The 18,821-nt window shown below is 32.3% G+C and overlaps 1 protein-coding gene across 1 annotated transcript; it reads left to right on the top strand.

Annotated features, from left to right (window-relative positions):
• Nucleotides 1-1,765: 1,765 nt before the first annotated feature.
• LOC143064212 (uncharacterized) lies at nucleotides 1,766-17,893 on the top strand. Its single transcript, XM_076236866.1, has 5 exons — nucleotides 1,766-2,129; nucleotides 4,193-4,441; nucleotides 8,470-8,724; nucleotides 15,138-15,302; nucleotides 16,396-17,893. Exons 1-5 carry the CDS (start codon nucleotides 1,767-1,769, stop codon nucleotides 16,654-16,656), a joined length of 1,293 nt encoding a protein of 430 aa, XP_076092981.1. The 5' UTR covers nucleotide 1,766; the 3' UTR covers nucleotides 16,657-17,893.
• Nucleotides 17,894-18,821: the final 928 nt, after the last annotated feature.

Genomic DNA, 18,821 nt, shown 5'->3' with positions numbered 1-18,821 from the left:
GAAGTTACGAAATCGTGATATGACACGAACCGACTTCGGTCTATTCGATAGCATCCGGGTTTCTATCGGGATCGATCAACATTAACCAACCAGTTTATGGTGTATTTCTAATAAAACATGGGCAATACAGTACTACTATGTCCAACAAGGAAGTGCAAATACATTTTCTTAGTTCCATTATAAAACTGAAATTTTAGTGACTATAATGTTTTTTTCATACCCAGGAAAGGGTGGCTAACCATTACTTCCCTATTTAAAAGCATTGATGGCAAAAAAGGGGGTTCCAACCCCCGGATACCCCCCTGACAAATTTTCTTATTCAAAACCTATCTCATTCTCAAAACTCACAAGACCAAGCAATGGCAGTGTAGTTAATGATGGTAACAGTCAGTCGATTTAGATCTGCCTTTGTGTGTTCAGAGGCTGAACAGTCTGGATGTGCAGATTTTGCTTGCAAGTCGGACATCCTTTTCGGGAAAATCTTTATTTAGAGGATAAAACCAGTGAGACTTTATTGCTTTTGAGCATATGAAAGCTAAAAATCTTTCCCGGAATTTGAGCCTCTCATGCAAATAGCGTCCGTCCGTCCGTCTATGCTTGTTAGTTTGTTTTAGTTCGCACTCTCATGTGTATGATTCTTGCCAAATTTTTATGAAATTAATATCATCAGCAATGTCTTTGACACATTCGAAATTAAGTCCTGATCAAATATTTTAACCAGTTATACCCCTTGGAAATATAAATTATAATGGAAATCCCGTTGCATTAGCTCTGAAGATTTTTTTTTCTCTCAAGAAATTAATAAAAAAATGTTAGAGAAAAAGTGCCTTTTTTTAGTAATTGCCCCTGTTGTTCCTTGGATTGATAAATTATGTGCAATGCGGGGGACATTGGAACTAATTTTTTTATTGAAAATGAAATTAATATTTGTACCTAGAAGGATATTTATAAGACCAAGAGCGACCACACTCTTTTACAATGTGAGTGTTTATCACATCGTCTTCCATGTCACAGTACAACCAAATGATATGAGGATATGGTGGTTTAGTTGTTTGTATATAACGTTGATGCGCCAGATGAAGAAGCCATCGCTCCTTAATTCGTTTTCACATGAAACATGTCCGGGGTGTGCGTATCATCATCCACGGCGCTTGCGGTAGCCGTAATGGCATAAGATAGTTATTTCATATGTGAAACAGTTTTATTAAATCATTACTTTTAAGGCAATTTTGTCCAAACACACTGCTTCTGAAATAATTGGACGTCATCCTCATATCCTAACCCTTCTTACATTCGGATACCTCCGAGTTATGATATCTGCTACGAACACATAATTGTTCATTTTAAAAAAAATTGTCAATATGACGTGGATTCTTCAGCATCTGGGCATACATGCAAGCTACGCCACACGATTACTAGAGTTGTTTTTAGTTTTCCTTATAATGTTAAATGCCTGTCTTTCTTTCTACTTATTTTTTTTTATTTTCTCTAATATTTTTTTACGACTGAATCTATTCACGAGAGTATGCTATGCAATCGACTATAGTTTAAGTTGCAGACTACATGTTAGTACATTCAGGGATTGTTATGCGGAGTACATTATTTTCAAATGACATTCATATAAAGCAGGTGTTTTTATGCGGTCTTCTCACGTAAAGAAAATCAATTGAAAACTTTGAGGGTGATAATTTAGCAAATCATTAACACATTTTCTTTTTAAATATTAGCTACAAATTTAAAGAATCATTCTTTATCTTTACGTAGACATGGACAAAAGTGGATCTGTATGTAGAATGAATACAACACGAGGAACAAAAAGTCTACAGGACGAATGTCCGCACAATAGCCAAAATCGAAAAGAATGTCATCTGGTAAAAAACTATCCGCAAACAGGAATGGCATCAAACCGACCATTATATGAACATTTCAAACATGGTTCTCATCTTGAAGACGGTAGAAATAACTCTATCACAACATCCGCACATTCTTTGGACCAGGAAGATCCACTCCCTCGTAACAGTCGGGATGCAGCAGTAGTGCAGTTTTTCCGAGAAACTCTTAAACTTCAAAGGAAATGGATTATTGGAACCATGGAAACTTCAGTAAAAACTGCCACTGAAGATTTCGAGGTTTGTCAATAACATTAAGTGCCATTCGTAATGTTCGCATTAACACTAAGGCTAGCATTCCTTCCACTTAATAAAGAAAGACACACATAGAACAGATACATATTGATGGGCGACTTCAATTTTCCTGAATATTATTAAAACTGGAAAAACGAAACACTAGAATCATCAACCTTAATAATATCGTACAAATATCTATCATAACGAGCGAGCACAACATCAAAAAAGTTGTAACCGAAATCATAAAAGAAAACAACATTCTAGATTTGTACTACCAGCAACTAAAATCTAATATTATGCCATTACAGAAAATAGAAGTGAAACCAGAACTAAATATACGAGGTTCTGGATAGGGGGGTCCTTCATTTCTTTATTCTTTAGTTTGAAAATAAATAAATTCGGAATTATTTCCATTACGTCAGACCAATTCCAAGATTATAAATCATATTATCTTTAGATGTGTTATAAACTATCTGGATGGAAATAACTCCTTCCATCAAACCAGTATTGATCAAGTGATAAACACTCCCGTATACAACTTGTGAACATCACTGAAAACTTAGCAAAAGTAAGAAATCAGATATTGGATTTCAGTTATGAAATTGAGAGCGTGTCTGACCGCTATCTAACATACATGTAACGATATTGAAAAATACAGCTCCAAACAGAAAATAGTCAGTACTACTAGATGAGTGTAAATCTCAATCTGCAACAGTACAATCAGGCAAATGTCAGTTCACCTTGACCTAATTTGTTTTTGTTCATTTGTTTTTATTTTGTTCACTATTTTATCAGACACTTTGTTTTAGGTAGGGTAGTTTTAATTTGCAAAATTGAATGCACACGATGAAGGTATGTCGAGAATTTGATTTAAGTAAAGGAGTAGATTCAGTAAGACCCCTTTTTGGCCCCAAAATGTAGCAGTTTTACAAAACTGTGAAATTCAAAATGTAAACGTTTAGCTATTTATTGGAAAGTAGAATACTTCTGTTACATACATAAGGGCTGATTTTGACACTACAATGCATATTTGACGGGTTCTAGCATCATTAAGTCATGCTAAATTACTGAAATCTTCATAGTTTTAGCATTTGAGCTAAATTTTAGACGGTTTCCGCCTTAAATGGATGTGGCCGCATTTGTGTTCATTCTTTTATACTTAAAAGTAAGTTGTATTTGATGATAATACCTAATATATATAAAGATTGAGGATGAACACGGATGCGGCCACTTTCATTTTTGACAAAAACTATGTGAAAAGTGACATATTATGGCATATTTGATAGATTTATAACATTTAAAAGCTTGAATGTGAGCGTCCTTAATGACTAAATCAGTTCAAATCTTTCACATAAATTAATTGAATCAACTAAAGTAGACACTTAAGTGTTTAAAAAGTGTCAAAAATTTTCATCAGATGAACCTGAAATTTGGGGCCAAAATTGGCCCTTACTGGACCTACTCCTTTTCAACAAATTTATGAATACTGCTGCAAGTCCATTTTTTGCCATATTTATGAATGAATGACTTATTCTCCGAAAAGGATGCGGTCCGTTAGAACATTCGTTTGATCGACCTTTAAATGTACTAATAGTTCTTAATGCCTGGAGGTTTGGCTAGCTATTAATGCCTGCATGGAGGTTTGGCTAGCTATTAATGCCTGCATGGAGGTTTGGCTAGCTATTAATGCCTGCATGGAGGTTTGGCTAGCCATTAAATGCATGAGGTTTGGCTTGCCATTTAACCAGGTTCAACCCACCATTTTTTTTCTTAAAATGTCCTTTATCAAGCCAGGAATATGGCAGTTGTAATCGAATAGTTCGTTTATATGTGTGTTGGCGTTTGTTTTTTTTTTTTGCACTTCTGTGTCTCTGTGTTATAGTTTATGTGTTTCTCTCCGTTTTGGTTTGTAACCCGTTTTTTTTTTAAATGTATTTATGACTTTTGAACTCCAGAATACTACTGTTGCCTTTATCTAATACTAGTGTTTTTAAGACCTGCTATAATTTTCTTCATTCTTATAATGAAGTAATGTGTCCATATTTTCTGATTATCTTCTCTTGTAGAGAATGTTAAAAGTGGTGAACAGAAATGACAATGCTATTAATCACATGCGGTCGTCTTACACACACTTGGAAAAATCGTTAAGCCAAGCAGTCCAATGTATGTCAGCAAAGTTAAGTGATTGCAACGGACGCTACATCCAAGCAACCTATGAGACCAAGCAGACTAAACAAAGAGTAGAACAGCTGATGATACTAAACAGCGAAAAGGCCTTGATCACAGACGACAGACTAACGAGATACAATACAGAGGTGATAATTTTAGGGAAATTTTGCAGTTTTTGTTATTCTCTTGAATATTATCATAGATAGAGATAAACTGTAAACAGCAATAATGTTCAGCAAAGTAAGATCTACAAAAAAGTTAAAATGACCAAAATTGTCAATTGTCCCTTAAGGAGTTATTAAAGACAATTTTACACAAAATGATCATATTTGCCACATTTGAAAATCTTCTCCAATTTAAGCAAACAAATACAGGTTAGTGAATCAAGCTCTTGAGGGCCTCTAGTTATTTTTTTAAATAAAAAGTTACCTTTGTTGAAGATACAATGAGCGACACAGGCCTTTTATAGCCGCTGGCTTATGGGTTAATCTGAATAATGATTGGGGCTAAGAATAAGACGATATAAATGCTTATTTTTTCTAAAAAGTACTGATATTCTTCTATGGATAAGGTTTTTGAACTTTGAACTTGAAAAAATAGGAAAATGGAACTTCATATAGGTACATTATAAGATTATATAAAACTGCATCTCCTCCTTAGACCCTTTAATATCATGATTTAATGAAACTGTTTCAAAATGTTTTCCATATAAAATACAATTTCCTCCTCCGATGATTTTTTTTTGGTCAGAAGTATTTTTTATTTAATGAATGGCTATTATCTATTTGAATTTATCGAACCATAAAACTAATTTTTGACTCTTCACATTGAATATTCCGCGAAGCGGATTATTTAAATGTGAAGAGTCAAAAAATAGTTTTATGGTTCAATAAAATCAAAATAAATTATTGCCATTCATTATAAATAAATTTCTATCAAAAATAAGGCTCAAAGAACTTTTTATATTATTTATATAACAATAACAACGTACACACATGTTGGCGTATGAATACACAACGTCAGAGTGGGCGTGTCGCCATCAAAATTGACAACATTGAAAATAAAACTAATAATTTTAACTAATCAGAAGACAGTAAAAACACCAAATTTTATTTATTTACATTTCCTTTACCCACACATGGATTTTGCAAATTACATTATTTTAATGGTTCACATTTTGTATCCGCAACTCCTCGCAAATAAACTCATCATAGATACCAGGATTAACAAGCCAATTATAACTTTTATTGAATCTTTCTCATAATCTCAAACACACTATGTCTTCATGCGTCCCTATTTAGTTTTTTATGCGAATTATTCAAAATTTGAATTTCCTTACCAAAACATTTTCGTTACATTGCTTTATACCTCTTAAGTCCAAAAGCTAGTTTTCAAAAGCGCTCTAGTTAAGGAGTTTGTGTTACACCCCAGAGTACCGCGATTTTTTTGATAGAATTCAACTTCATTATCTTATTGATAAAATACAAGGTGTTATACTAAAAAAAAAAGTGCACAAAAGAGGTTTGAAAACGTCCCTTTCATTGGTCCTCTCATTAATCAATAACGAGTAAGTAATTTGTATATAAATTTTTTAATATAAAACGATTATAAAAAACAAAAGACTTAAGTATGAGTATAAACATCCCAAAACAGATATTAAACTATCATATTTAATGTACATGTAACACTAGATTTTATTTTTTTTACATTACAAACAATCCGATTTTTTTGGTTTAAAATTAAGGTATATTTTCTCATTTCATAAAGAAATTCGTTATACAATTACCCGTTTTTGTAAATTAAACTTTAGAATTGATCATTATGCAATGTTTAAACCATTTGCAGTATTTAAATATCGTCTAAAATGTGAATTATTTAATAAAACATATGTACGTGCGGAAATCATCACATTACCATCTTCGATTCAGTATACAACATTTACAATGTATTCACACATAAGCATTAACAATTTGCAACTGAAAACAAACATTTAATTGTCTATTAATGTTGTTTTTGTGAGACAATTTTTTTTATAAAGTGAATGTGTAACGAAATATTTATGAAAAAATTACAAATTAATGTTAAATTTTTGCGTTCAAAAAAGGTACACTCTATCGAACTCAATAAAAGTGTGCCTGATAATATTTTGTGTTTTAGATATGTAGTGATTGACTTGAGATTGTTAAGTCATTCAATCGACAAACATCGCTTTGAACGAACGTCAAATAGTCAGTTTTGGGATTTGGCTAGACTTTTTACTTTCTCAGGTTTCTTAGAGATACAAAAAAAATTGGCATTGTTGTTTTCAGTTAAAAAAAAAAGATTCTGTTAAACGTTGGTTGTTAAATGCACATGAAAGAGCTTCAATATCCTTAAAACTCGAATGAATCGAGACGAAGCTGATGTTTTGAAATTGTTTCAGATACTGCAAAAGTGGCCAAATCCATTTGAAACATCTGAGCAGTTATATGGCTTGTTCTCGGGTTCTGTTGCTTCTTCGGAATTAATGTGTGACCTTCTAAACGCTTATGAAAAGGGAAAATTTGCTTCAGATATTTTCTTTACTGAACGGCTTATTCAAAAGTCAACCGATATCTTCAAACCGATCAAAAGAAAATCCTTACTTACATTTTCAAAAAAGGAAATAAAAGTCTCCTGCTTGTCATAGCCCAGACAAGACAGTTGGATATGAGAGAGGTTCTCCAGTTTGAATTAGGTCCCATTCCATGGTCTCTTGCAAATTTTGATGGTACACATGTAAAGAATAATAAATCTGTCCTGTGTGGTCTTTTAGAAAAGGGCCATTCCTTAGGAAAGCATGTGGATATTTGATGGCATGGCAGTTATTCAATCCATTACTAGGATACCAAGCACTTTTTCTAATTCGGCAATTGTTATTTCAAAAACCATCCGTTTAGTTTCGAAAAGAGATCCCGCATTGATTTTGTCACTGATTAGTATCCCACAATATCCATAGAAAATTAGAACGGCAGGTCCTTGGGAGGACAAATCATTACGATAAGTTCTAGACCATCACAATCGTGTTCTTTGCAATGGAAGAAATGTTTGTCAGTTGGGAGAAACAAAGTTGCTCTTTTTTGAATTCTTTGTTTCGGAATAGAGTAAACAATCCTATAGATTTACACTTGCGTGTATTGATTTATTTGTATCACATGGAAGTATGTGCCACAAAATATATGTTGAAAATGAAATAGCGTAGAATGGTATGAGCTTATAATCAAACAGGAAGAAGCCGATACAAAAACTTTTCTTCATGCAAAAATATGCAACTGACAAAGGTTACGATTCCATTGTTATAATAGTTATCAAAGGTACCAGGATAATAATTTAGTACGCCAGACGCGCGTTTCGTCTACATAAGACTCATCAGTGACGCTCATAATAAAATATTTATAAAGCCAAACAAGTACAAAGTTGAAGAGCATTGAGCATCCAAAATTCCAAAAAAGTTGTGCCAAATACGGCTAAGGTAATCTATGCCTGGGATAAGAAAATCCTTAGTTTTTCAAAAATTCAAAGTTTGGTAAACAGGAAATTTATAAAACTGACCACATTATTGATATTCATGTCAACACCGAAGTGTTAACTACTGGGCTGGTGATACCCTCGGGGACGAAACGTCCACCAGCAGTGGCATCGACCCAGTGGTGTAAATAGTTATCAAAGGTACCAGGATTATAATTTACGCCAGACGCGCGTTTCGTCTACATAAGACTCATCAGTGACGCTCATATCAAAATATTTATAAAGCCAAACAAGTACAAAGTTGAAGAGCATTGAGGATCCAAAATTCCAAAAAGTTATAAAATCTTCTGACACTGATTTGGAAGTATTGGCCTGCTATTTTCATAGTTGCATATCAATTCGTAAATCATGTTAACACTACAAAACAAATGTATATACCCATATACCTCTGCTCCGAATTGCTCATCCGTATAATGCCATTGTTCACCTTCTATTTTTTTCCCAAGTATTTAGATATGTGACTATAAAAACGATTGCAGGATTGATATGGTTTTTTTTTATATGCGAAAAGAAATCAAACATAAGTAACACATTTTCATGGAAAATGAGCATATCCAATTTAATTTAGCAGGTGTACGTCAAATACGTTTTTAATCTTAATATATATTCTTTCCTAATTTATCTACAGAATATATTGGAGCTATGTAAACTGAACGATGAGATCGAGTCATTGATTAATTGTATCAAGAAAGAATTATACGCATCGGATGAGAAGAGGAGAATTTACATGGACAGTATAAGAGGTAGAGTTCATACCTCTAACATGTTCACCAGAAATGCCTTACAAGTGTGGAAAAAAGCAGCATTGAAGTCCTTAGCGAGAACAAACCACAGCATCACTACTAAACTGAAGGAAGAGAGAATCACATGGAAGAATGATATGGTAATAAAATACTAAATCAATAGAAATTTCCAATGAAATGACATTACTCTATACATAACCAACGTATCTGAATGTATCGCGGCCGATTTCGTTTAATAGTACGAATAAAGGGGGCAAGGATTGTTCGCTCAATACATATTATGTTGGAATATATGTAATTTCAAAATTAGCTCAATCTGCTACTTTCTATCTTTCCATCTTTTATTATTAAATTCTGTAAGATTTTATTGACAACAACCCTTTCATAAGAGAATAATTAGTTCAGTAAATGAATCAAATGTACCGATCATTACTTTGTTATTTTACTCACATATATTTAGTTTTGAAATGAGGAATATTTCAAACCACTAATGGTATGCAAATGAGACAACTTTCCACCCGAGATCAAATTACGAAGAAGTAAGCTACTATATAGGTCTATGTTTGCATTATTAAAGGAAAGGGTTATTTCAAAAGATAAATATACTTTTTTTAACCATACAACTTAGACCAATAACACCATTTGTTTATAAAATAAAAGCAAACGCATTTGAGGAAAAAGAGAATAAGAAAAACGATATTTTCCTTGTCTTATTCTATTATGATTTTAATCATAGGTCTGTTCAATTTTCCTTTGGTCTTTTAACCAAAGATGAATATATGAACTAGTCCATTACTTCATTCGATACATCAACTACATAAGTTTCCTGAGGTTTCCTTACAAACAACGGTATATTGCCGGGTCTTTCAAGTGCTGCACGAAACCTCTCTAAATTATTAACATTATTTTTTATCAGCAATCTAAGTCGTGAATTAAAGTTATTGTGAAACTAACTATTCTAGAAATGACGTGAATCAGATGTGGATACTAAACAATTCCAAAGATCTTTTTGAGTACATACATTCTAAGACTCTTTCATCTTGCAGTAGTATTACAACAGTTGTCCTTTCTACTCTGTACACTAGTATTCCCCATTCCAAACTAAATGACAAATTAGAAGAGTTAGTCCTTCTTTGTTTCATAAAAAGAATGACTAACGTAGACAAAAGTATCTTGTTTTAGAGATTGAAAAATCCTACTTTGTAAAAAATCACTCTGATATAAAAAAAAAAAAAAAAAAAAAAAAAAAAAAAAAAATCTGAAACAAACATGGTCAAGATGCTTGATTTTTTTATTGACAACATATTAGTAACGTTTGGAGGATGTGTTTGTCTACAAATATTCGACATTCTCATGGGAAAACCAACTGGCCTCTCTTTGTGACGACTTGTTCCTGTATCCACATGGGATTGACTTCATAAAGGAACTACAAAGAAAGTTTAACTTAACTTTTCGCTATCTGCAGATGATGTTCTCTCACTAAATATTTCAAAATGTAATGACTATGTTGAACGCTTCTATCCCATCGAACTTGAGATAAAGGATACAACAGATACAATTAACAATTAAGTCTGCCTCTTATATTGACTTGCATCTAGAAATTAACTATGCAGATTGGTTGAAAAACAAAACTTTACGACAAAAGAAATGAATACAGCTTTCCAATGGTTAACTTTCCAATTTAATAAACAACATGCAAGCAGTGTCTTCATACGGAGTATATATCGCCCAGTTGATACGATATTCCTGGACTTGTATTTCCTAATATGATTTTTCAAATATCGTTACTACAATCCGTCCCCTTTTCGACAAATGAGATCTTCCCAATTAGACTTGTTCCCAGGTTTGTATTAACATGAGCAAAAACGACGGTGTCACATATGGAGCCGGATCTGCTTACCCCGCCGGAGCATCTAAGATTTTTTGTTTGGTTCGTGTCGCTCAGTCTTAAGTTTTCTATGTTGGTCTTTTTCGTCATGGCTTTGTCAGTTTATTTTCGATTTATGAGTTTGAATGTCCCTTTGGTGTTTTTCGCCTCTCTCTTATTCCAATAAGTCAAATAAATGAACACAATATACAATCACAGATTCAATCTGTATTTTACATAGACAATTATGTAACATGTGTAATGCACACTCGTCTATTGGAAATCAATTGATTTGTATAATCTGTACAAACTGATGTTCACCAAGTTTTTCTCCTGTTTCGATTCATATAGCAAGTTCAAATAATCTGTATATTTACTATCAATCTATGTCATGTATGAACTTCTTTTGTATTCTTGTATCTAACTTTGAAACTTTTAACTCTTATATACCGAACAGGTTTCTTAGATATTCTTGTAGAAATCGACATGTTTAAAAAGTGAACACTGGGTGCTCAATATAGAGGTAGGACACCACACAAAGAGCAAATAATAAGTATTATTGTTTGCTGCTTGCAGGATTAAAATAAAAAATCACATACTCATATTATAATACTTTGTTTTTGTTTATTTCGTCAAGGATTTTTTAATTCATAATGATATGTACCAAAAATCTATGATTATATTTCCAAACAATTTCTGATATTACTAGTAATTATTCCTCTGTGCAGTATCAACTGCTAAATGGAGAATAAAATGTATTGATTAAAATTATTATGTAATATGTGATTTTAGTCTTCAAACGGAATCAATTAATGTTTTAGTCACAGTATTAATCAATGAAAATGTCTGGCCTGCCCTTTTACGATTTTTAAAAATCAATTATGAATGTTTTATTGAACTTTAGAAAATTCGCCTGGACAAAATTTAAGTTCACTTGTTTACTAGTTTCCTTTATTTCAGACCAGGAGCAAAACAGCTTATAGGTATATCATAAATATATACATGTATATCATAAATATATACATGTATAGCATAAATATATACATGTATATCATAAATATATACATGTATATCATAAATATATACATGTATATCATAAATATACAACGAAATTTGTTTTACATGCACACGTATAAAAATTGCGGTTTTTATCCAACGCAATCATAGGTTTGAACGTAGTTTTCAAATTAGACTCGTTAATATTTTTTCGTTTGGGCTTGTATCATATTTTCCCTCCGGTTTATATGATCCGTTCATCCTATATTGGCTCTTAAAATTCAAGAGTCTATCTAAAAATGAGGATACTTTTTATATGGCCTTCCAAATACCGTTTCGATCCCTAACATCACTGAAGAGACATTTATTGTCGAAATCCGGATCTGGTGTACTAAAAAAATATTGTCACTTTATGTTTGTGGCATAACATCGTGGCCACAAGTAAAAAAAATTCTGTTTAGTATTAAATTTAAATTAAGATCCATTTTGTTACATCTTGTGATCAATTTTATTTGGCAATCGCCAATGGCAGTCAGCAGGGTTAAAGAACATCAGTTGTTCGACCTGTTAGTCAAATGTGTTTTGTTTAAATATACTTCTTCACTTTTTTGGTCTTTTGGAAAATGTTGTTTGTGCTGTTTTTAGACCCTTCTACAACTAAATTTGTTTTACATGCACACGTATAAAAATTGCGGTTTTTATCCAACGCAATCATAGGTTTGAACGTAGTTTTCAATTTAGACTCGTTTATAAATATATAATGGCGTACTGGGGTACTTCAGGGTGTTAAAATATCCATATCTACGGATATGAACGTAGATAACGAATTTATCCCCGGTCTTAGTCCGAATCGGGCGAGTTTTATGGAAATTCGGATACAAAGTGTAACGTGAAAACAACGTTTTTTTCATTATCTAAAAAAGTTTTATTGAAATTTGGATATTTTACATATTTTTTACGGGGTGTAGGGTACTACCTTTGGTAGAACCCTACAGGTAGTCAAATATAAGACGTTTTTAATACGGAGACAGAGTAACTGGATTGAGTCAAATTTGGCGCTCTATGTTGTGAGAGTTACGTCATAGATGGTGTGACGTCAACGTGGGTCATTTGCAAAGCTAGGTCAGCAGTCCCATTCCTTGAAAATGAGGCAGTTAAGTGATGAGTGTAAATGATCGGCATAATAGGACAAAATCGTTAATGAATTAAATATTTAATAACAAACGTCATGGATAATCTACAGAATTCAATATTTCACAAGGAGCAATCATGGAACTAAGGGAAACTTGCGTGAAGTTCCCCGGGATAATGGTTAGCAACGTCCGGGGATATGGGTTAGCAACACCCAGGGGCTATGGGTTTTGTAACGACGTGCGTTAACCAATCGAAATCCTAGAAATATACTAAGCCGGGGATAAACCCATATCCCCGGACGTTGCTAACCATTATCCCGGGGAACTTCACGCAAGTTTTCCTTAGTTCCATGATTGCTCCTTGTGAAATATTGAATTCTGTAGATTATCCATGATGTTTGTAATTAAATATTTAATTCATTAACGATTTTGTCCTATTATGCCGATCATCTACACTCATTTCATTAAATGCATCACTTGACTGCCACATTTTCAAGGAATGGGACTACTGACCTAGCTATGCAAAGAACCCACGTTGACGTCATACCATCTATGACGTAACTCTCACAACATTGAGCGCCAAATTTGACTCAATCCAGTTTCTCTGTCTCCGTATTAAAAACGTCTTAAATTTGACTACCTGTAGGGTTCTACCAAAGGTAGTACCCTACACCCCGTAAAAAATATGTAAAATTTCCAAATTACAATAAAACTTTTTTAGATAATGAAAAAAACGTTGTTTTCACGATACACTTTGTACCCGAATTTTCATAAAACTCGCCCGATTCGGACTAAGACCGGGGATAAATTCGTTATCTACGTTCATATCCGTAGATATGGATATTTTAACACCCTTCAGTACCCTGTACACCCTTCGGCTACGACTCATGGTGTACTGAGGTACTTCAGGGTGTTAAAATATCCATATCTACGGATATGAACGTAGATAACTTATAATATCATAAAAGCATTTTACACATGTAAACGATGGCTTTCAAAAATATTGGGAAGAAATATTTATTATGTATATACACTCCAGCGTTATTAATTGGATGTGGATTCTTGAAAATTCTAAAGATCTACTCCGAACGCTTCGATCACAATCTATACAATTTTCAGTTCAATATATCAAAACATTTGATTTTTCTATTCTTTCATACTATAATCTATGCTCTATCACATTAAACAGAGTGTGTTCTGCAAAATATGGGAAAGGAAGATGAAATTATTAGCTAGTAAGGTCATGAAAAATGTAACTACTAGTAAATGAAAACCACACTGAAAATTTGCTTTGTAGTTCGGTATTTTTATTAAACTTTTTTTTTTCACAAACACACCGAAGATGATATCATCAAAATGTTAGACATTTTGATCGACAACAATTTTTTTGAGTTTGGTGGATTGATATTTCAGCAAACAGTCAGTATTTTAATGGGTACTTATTTACTCTTCATGCTGACTTGTTTGTACACATTTGAAGCAGAATTCACACAGAATTTTCCCAAAGACAAAAAGAAAACCAATCTTCCAAATATTAACTATACAATCAGATGTAGTGATGTACCTTGGTTTTTTTTCGTCCTAATCGATTGGCAAGATTTGAACACATCTAAACTACTGTTTCTGCCGCTTTTACCTCAGTTGATATTTCTTGCAATACACAGTGGTGGATGCATCAGGTCACTTTGCTTTGGTAGCATTATGAATTTTTTGTAGCAGTTTGTAATATATCGATTCCGCATTCTTGCAATTAGTTTCTGCTATTTTCATTACTTGATTTGCTTTCTGGCTTTTGGTATATCTAGAGAATTTTCGTATTTTGTTTGATATCACCAATAAGTCTATTTAAAGAGCTGTCGTTTTCTTATTTTACCTTATTTATGGTATTCTAAATAATTTTCAATTTTGCAGCTACCTCGTTTTCTAGTTATGATAATTAGCATGGTTTCTTTACAGTTTGATTAGTCGATTTATCTGTTGTTAATCAGGGAAATGACTGGTTTTCTCCTTTTGTTTTGTTTCTTCTTTGCTGTCTTTCTTTATTCTCTCGTCTAGTTTCCCTTTGAATATTGGAAACTATTCTTTACTGTCTCGATTGCCTTGAACAAATACATCTTCCACGGTTGCCGCATGGCTCAAGTAGTGAAACTACTGTATCACTAGCCTGTCAACACTGATATTGTGAGTCCGAATCCATCACATGGCAGGTGCACTCGAGTCCAATCTTTATTGACTAAGATTGTCAGTTGTCTTGTCGAAGGTTGGTGGGTACTTGGCTTCTCTTTAAGTAAAAATTGAAATAGCAGAATAATGATAAAAGTGGCGCTTAACACAAATCGATAAAATCAATTAAATCAATCATTAAATGATCCTTTCATAAATCATAGTAAGTAGATTTATTAGGAGTGTGTCTGTTGTTCAATTTACCTGTGCTTTTTTTTAATTATTATTTTGTAGTATATTCGAACGATTTTGAAAATATGCTTGTGCTCTACAACATTTTGATACTGAACAAACGGTTCAAGTGCGGTCTTGCACAATTGTTTTCTCACTCCAGGACTTGATTAAAGATCAGAACACAAAGGAAATGGACCAACTGGACCGAACGATAAGTCTCTTAGAAGCAGAAGCTAAAAACCTCATTCAAACTGTTGTTAAAAAACTGGAAAGCCTGGAGAAAAATGTTCATATAGATGGGTTCAGTAATGAAGATTTCAGAAAAGTAAAATATTAACTTAACAAATTGAATAAGGGCTATACATATTTATGATAGTTATCTATAACTTTTCGATGTCTGATTAAAAGAACGAACATTGCTAAACATAAAAAAAAACAATAGAAAAAACACATACAAAATATATAATAAGAACTGTCCTTTTTTCTTTTCTTTTCTTACTTGTATTTGCATTTTTGAGAAGTTTCCACTTGGTTTTTTTTCTTAAATTCGTACCGTGTAGAAATCAAAATTATGATATGACGACATTAATAATAATTATTATTATTGATAAAGTTAACATTTTTAACTTATAGCAAAAACAATTTCCATTACATAAAATGTCATTGTATAACGCAGTGTTGGTCATGATTTCTAGAAATATAGCCCCAAGCTTCATGCCAGGTAGTATCGCTACATAAAACTGTTAGAAATCTTCGAAGAAACAATTTATTTCGACATTGAAACGAAATTTGTACCAATGATATTAAGAAAATTCATAACTAATTAACAGTTTTTGTGGATAAACCCAATTAAGGAATGACCAACACAAAGGAGTATAAATAGAACTATACAATTATTTCATTGATGCAGGTTCTCTGAAGTCATCTCACATACTAGTATTAAATCCACATCATTCAGAAATGTACCCAATGTATTCCTCTCTTATTCATGTTAATTTTTAGTTTTTGCTGCTATTTAAGATCAAAGATGTGGTACATATTTTATCAGAATCATTTGTTAATCCATGCAATTAGTGTCTCTACCACACAGACTTGAACTAAAACTAAACATTCAATAAAAGATACTGCTTATATTTTGGTGTTTGGTACAAATGTCATGTTGGCGGTCATTGTGCACAACAGCTTAACATAAAAACCTATGGGAAAAAAAACAGACAACTCTTTTTGACATAACACACTGTCAAACATCCAAAAATACTATCCACACTGATCTATGTCAACCCTTGTTTTTAGAAATAAGATGTTAACCAAGATGCTAGGAATATGTAATTGGTGATAACCATAGAACGCTGTGTAGTTATATCTGAGAGTTATATACAACTAGTCCTTAGCATACTTTGACTCTTTTTTTTTTATAGATGGTGAGAAGCCATATATCTACAAACAAAGGCTCATCAGAGAGGTTTGAAGAGGAAATAACAGAGGTTAAGGAAGGTCTTGTGAAAAATATCAAAGAAACCGAAACAAGATTACAGACATTCAAATCTGACATTGAAACTAATATGGACTCTAAGATTGAAGACATCAAAATTGATAGTGATATCCTCGATAAACAAATCAAATATCTCTCTAGATTAGTCAGAATTCTACTCAATCACGTCTCAAAAAGCACAAAATAATCAAACATCTTTTCAATCTTATAAGGATTGAAAAACTTTGTACTTTGTGCTTTATTTGATTGCGTTTAGCTCGATCAAGTAGATATGTTTGTACTTATTAATAACATATGGTCCAACCACTTCTTTCTTCCAGAAGAATTCACGACATTTTGGAGTCAATATCGTAAATAACAACGGTTGCATTTATTTTCTTTATTAAAAATATTCAGAAGATACCAAGGGTACGTTCAAATATATGGGTTTTTTTTTATTTTGAGAAAGAAGTTTTGAAAGGTGGTTTTGAAAAAGTGTGACACACATTTTATTCAGCCTATATGTATGAAAATAAGCTGTTTAAGGATGTACACCTCTGAGGAGCCAAACAATTCTAGAATTAAACTTTTTTTCTTAACCCGATTTTTGGGTTTATAAGACTGTAACAAAATAATTGGTGAAGAAAAAATTATATGGTGGTGCACTTCTTTTTTTGCTACGGCCCTTTGAAAATGCCCAATTTTGATGATTTTCCAATTTTTCATCGATTTTAACCTATTTTTGGGCTATTATCGTGAAAAAAAATCACAGTTCCACAATTAAACTTTTTTTCATACTCTCTATAAAGATGAAGTGGACAAATCTGAATAAATTTGACTTAAAAAAACTATAGGCAGGTGTTAATATAAGAAAGTTTTATCTTATTTTTAGGCTTTTTTGTGTAAAATTTACTATGCTTTCAATTTTGTATTTTTGTGATTTTTCTCAATTTTAAGAACAAAATGCATATTATTTAGTTTTTTTGTTATAAATGATTGAAAAAATACATATCTAAGAAATTTGAAAAGACAAAAATGATATGGGATGTACATAGTTCTTGTAAAATCAGTTTTTGTACCCCTCACCCATTTTCTCAAAATTTTGGCTAAAAATACAGACTTGATTGCTGGTAAAATTTGAAAACTGGATTACTCAAAAACCATTCATTGTAAATACACAATTTTTTCACAGAATTATGTTTGATTATAATATTTTTAAAATTCATTGATATTTTCAACTTGTATCACATGTTTTGGGAATTGTCAAGAACGAGATTTCAACGAGACTGAACGAGACTGAAAAGTCAGAAGAATACATCCTTAATAGGAAGTTGTAACAATTTATATAGTCTAGTAATACAAACTTGGATGACATTTGTATTGTTATTATTGTTTAAAATCTGTTAATCAATATGGTGCAAATAAATGAGTATATTCTTTTCTTATATCATTTCACATTCATGAATACATACAGTGGCAGACCAGGGAGTGTATTTCAATTCTCTTTAGAAGATAACTGAAACTTTTTCATACATGTTTCGCTAAAACTTTTCAGTTCATTAATTTCGCCCTAAGATAAGAAAATACTCTCTTCATCATTGTAGAAGAATTGTTCTATTAGCAGGAATTTAACAGATATTGGTTATTCGCATGCATGAGAGTATGTTTAAAATATCTCATTGTCACCTTAAAACTGAAATTAGTTAAAGTAGGGTGTTTTAATTCATCTTTTTTGTTATTTTTTATAAGATACCAAAGTGAAATATAAACTTATAGGTCAAAAATATAGTGACAATGACAGGGTTTAAAGAAAAAGAACATCAGAAAAATAACAGTGCATAACACACAACATAAAAAAACTAAAGACTATAAGCAACATTAATCCAACCAAAAACAGGGTTGATCACTGATGCTCCAAAATGGTAAGTGATCATGCTCAATATGCAAAACCCCTTAGCATATGTAGACCATATCAAACTAAAACACACAATAAATTTTGTTTGGTCTTACTACCAACAGGATCACCAAAGTTTTTAGAAATTGTTCATAAAGTCTAGCCCTCCCATTGACTTAATAGACTCATTAATACATGTTATGGTTAAACTGTAATTTTTCAATCATTACATTTCGTATATTTTTTGAAACATATCAATTGGCAAACATATATAGAGAAAAAGGAAAAAGAAAAAATTGTGAACTCCAAGGAAAATTCAAAACGGAAAGTCTTTTATCAAAAGGGAAAATCAAAAGCTCAACCACATCAAACGGGTGGAAAACAACTGTCATATTCCTGACTTGGTATGGCCATTTTTTAAATACAGAAAATAGGTGGAAGAAATACTAAACCGTTTCTTTTGTTTTGGGATTTGCACA

This window comes from Mytilus galloprovincialis, chromosome 2, assembly GCF_965363235.1.
Source record: "Mytilus galloprovincialis chromosome 2, xbMytGall1.hap1.1, whole genome shotgun sequence".
Taxonomy (NCBI): domain Eukaryota; kingdom Metazoa; phylum Mollusca; class Bivalvia; order Mytilida; family Mytilidae; genus Mytilus; species Mytilus galloprovincialis.
This window is presented reverse-complemented; position numbering and strand designations above follow the sequence as displayed.

Excerpts from the sequence above, each read along its gene's own strand:
- LOC143064212 (XM_076236866.1), top strand. The coding sequence starts at position 1,767 with ATGGACAAAAGTGGATCTGTATGTAGAATGAATACAACACGAGGAACA. Across the intron at positions 2,130-4,192 it reads CTGCCACTGAAGATTTCGAG|AGAATGTTAAAAGTGGTGAA; the intron begins GTTTGTCAATAA and ends CTTCTCTTGTAG. Across the intron at positions 4,442-8,469 it reads TAACGAGATACAATACAGAG|AATATATTGGAGCTATGTAA; the intron begins GTGATAATTTTA and ends ATTTATCTACAG.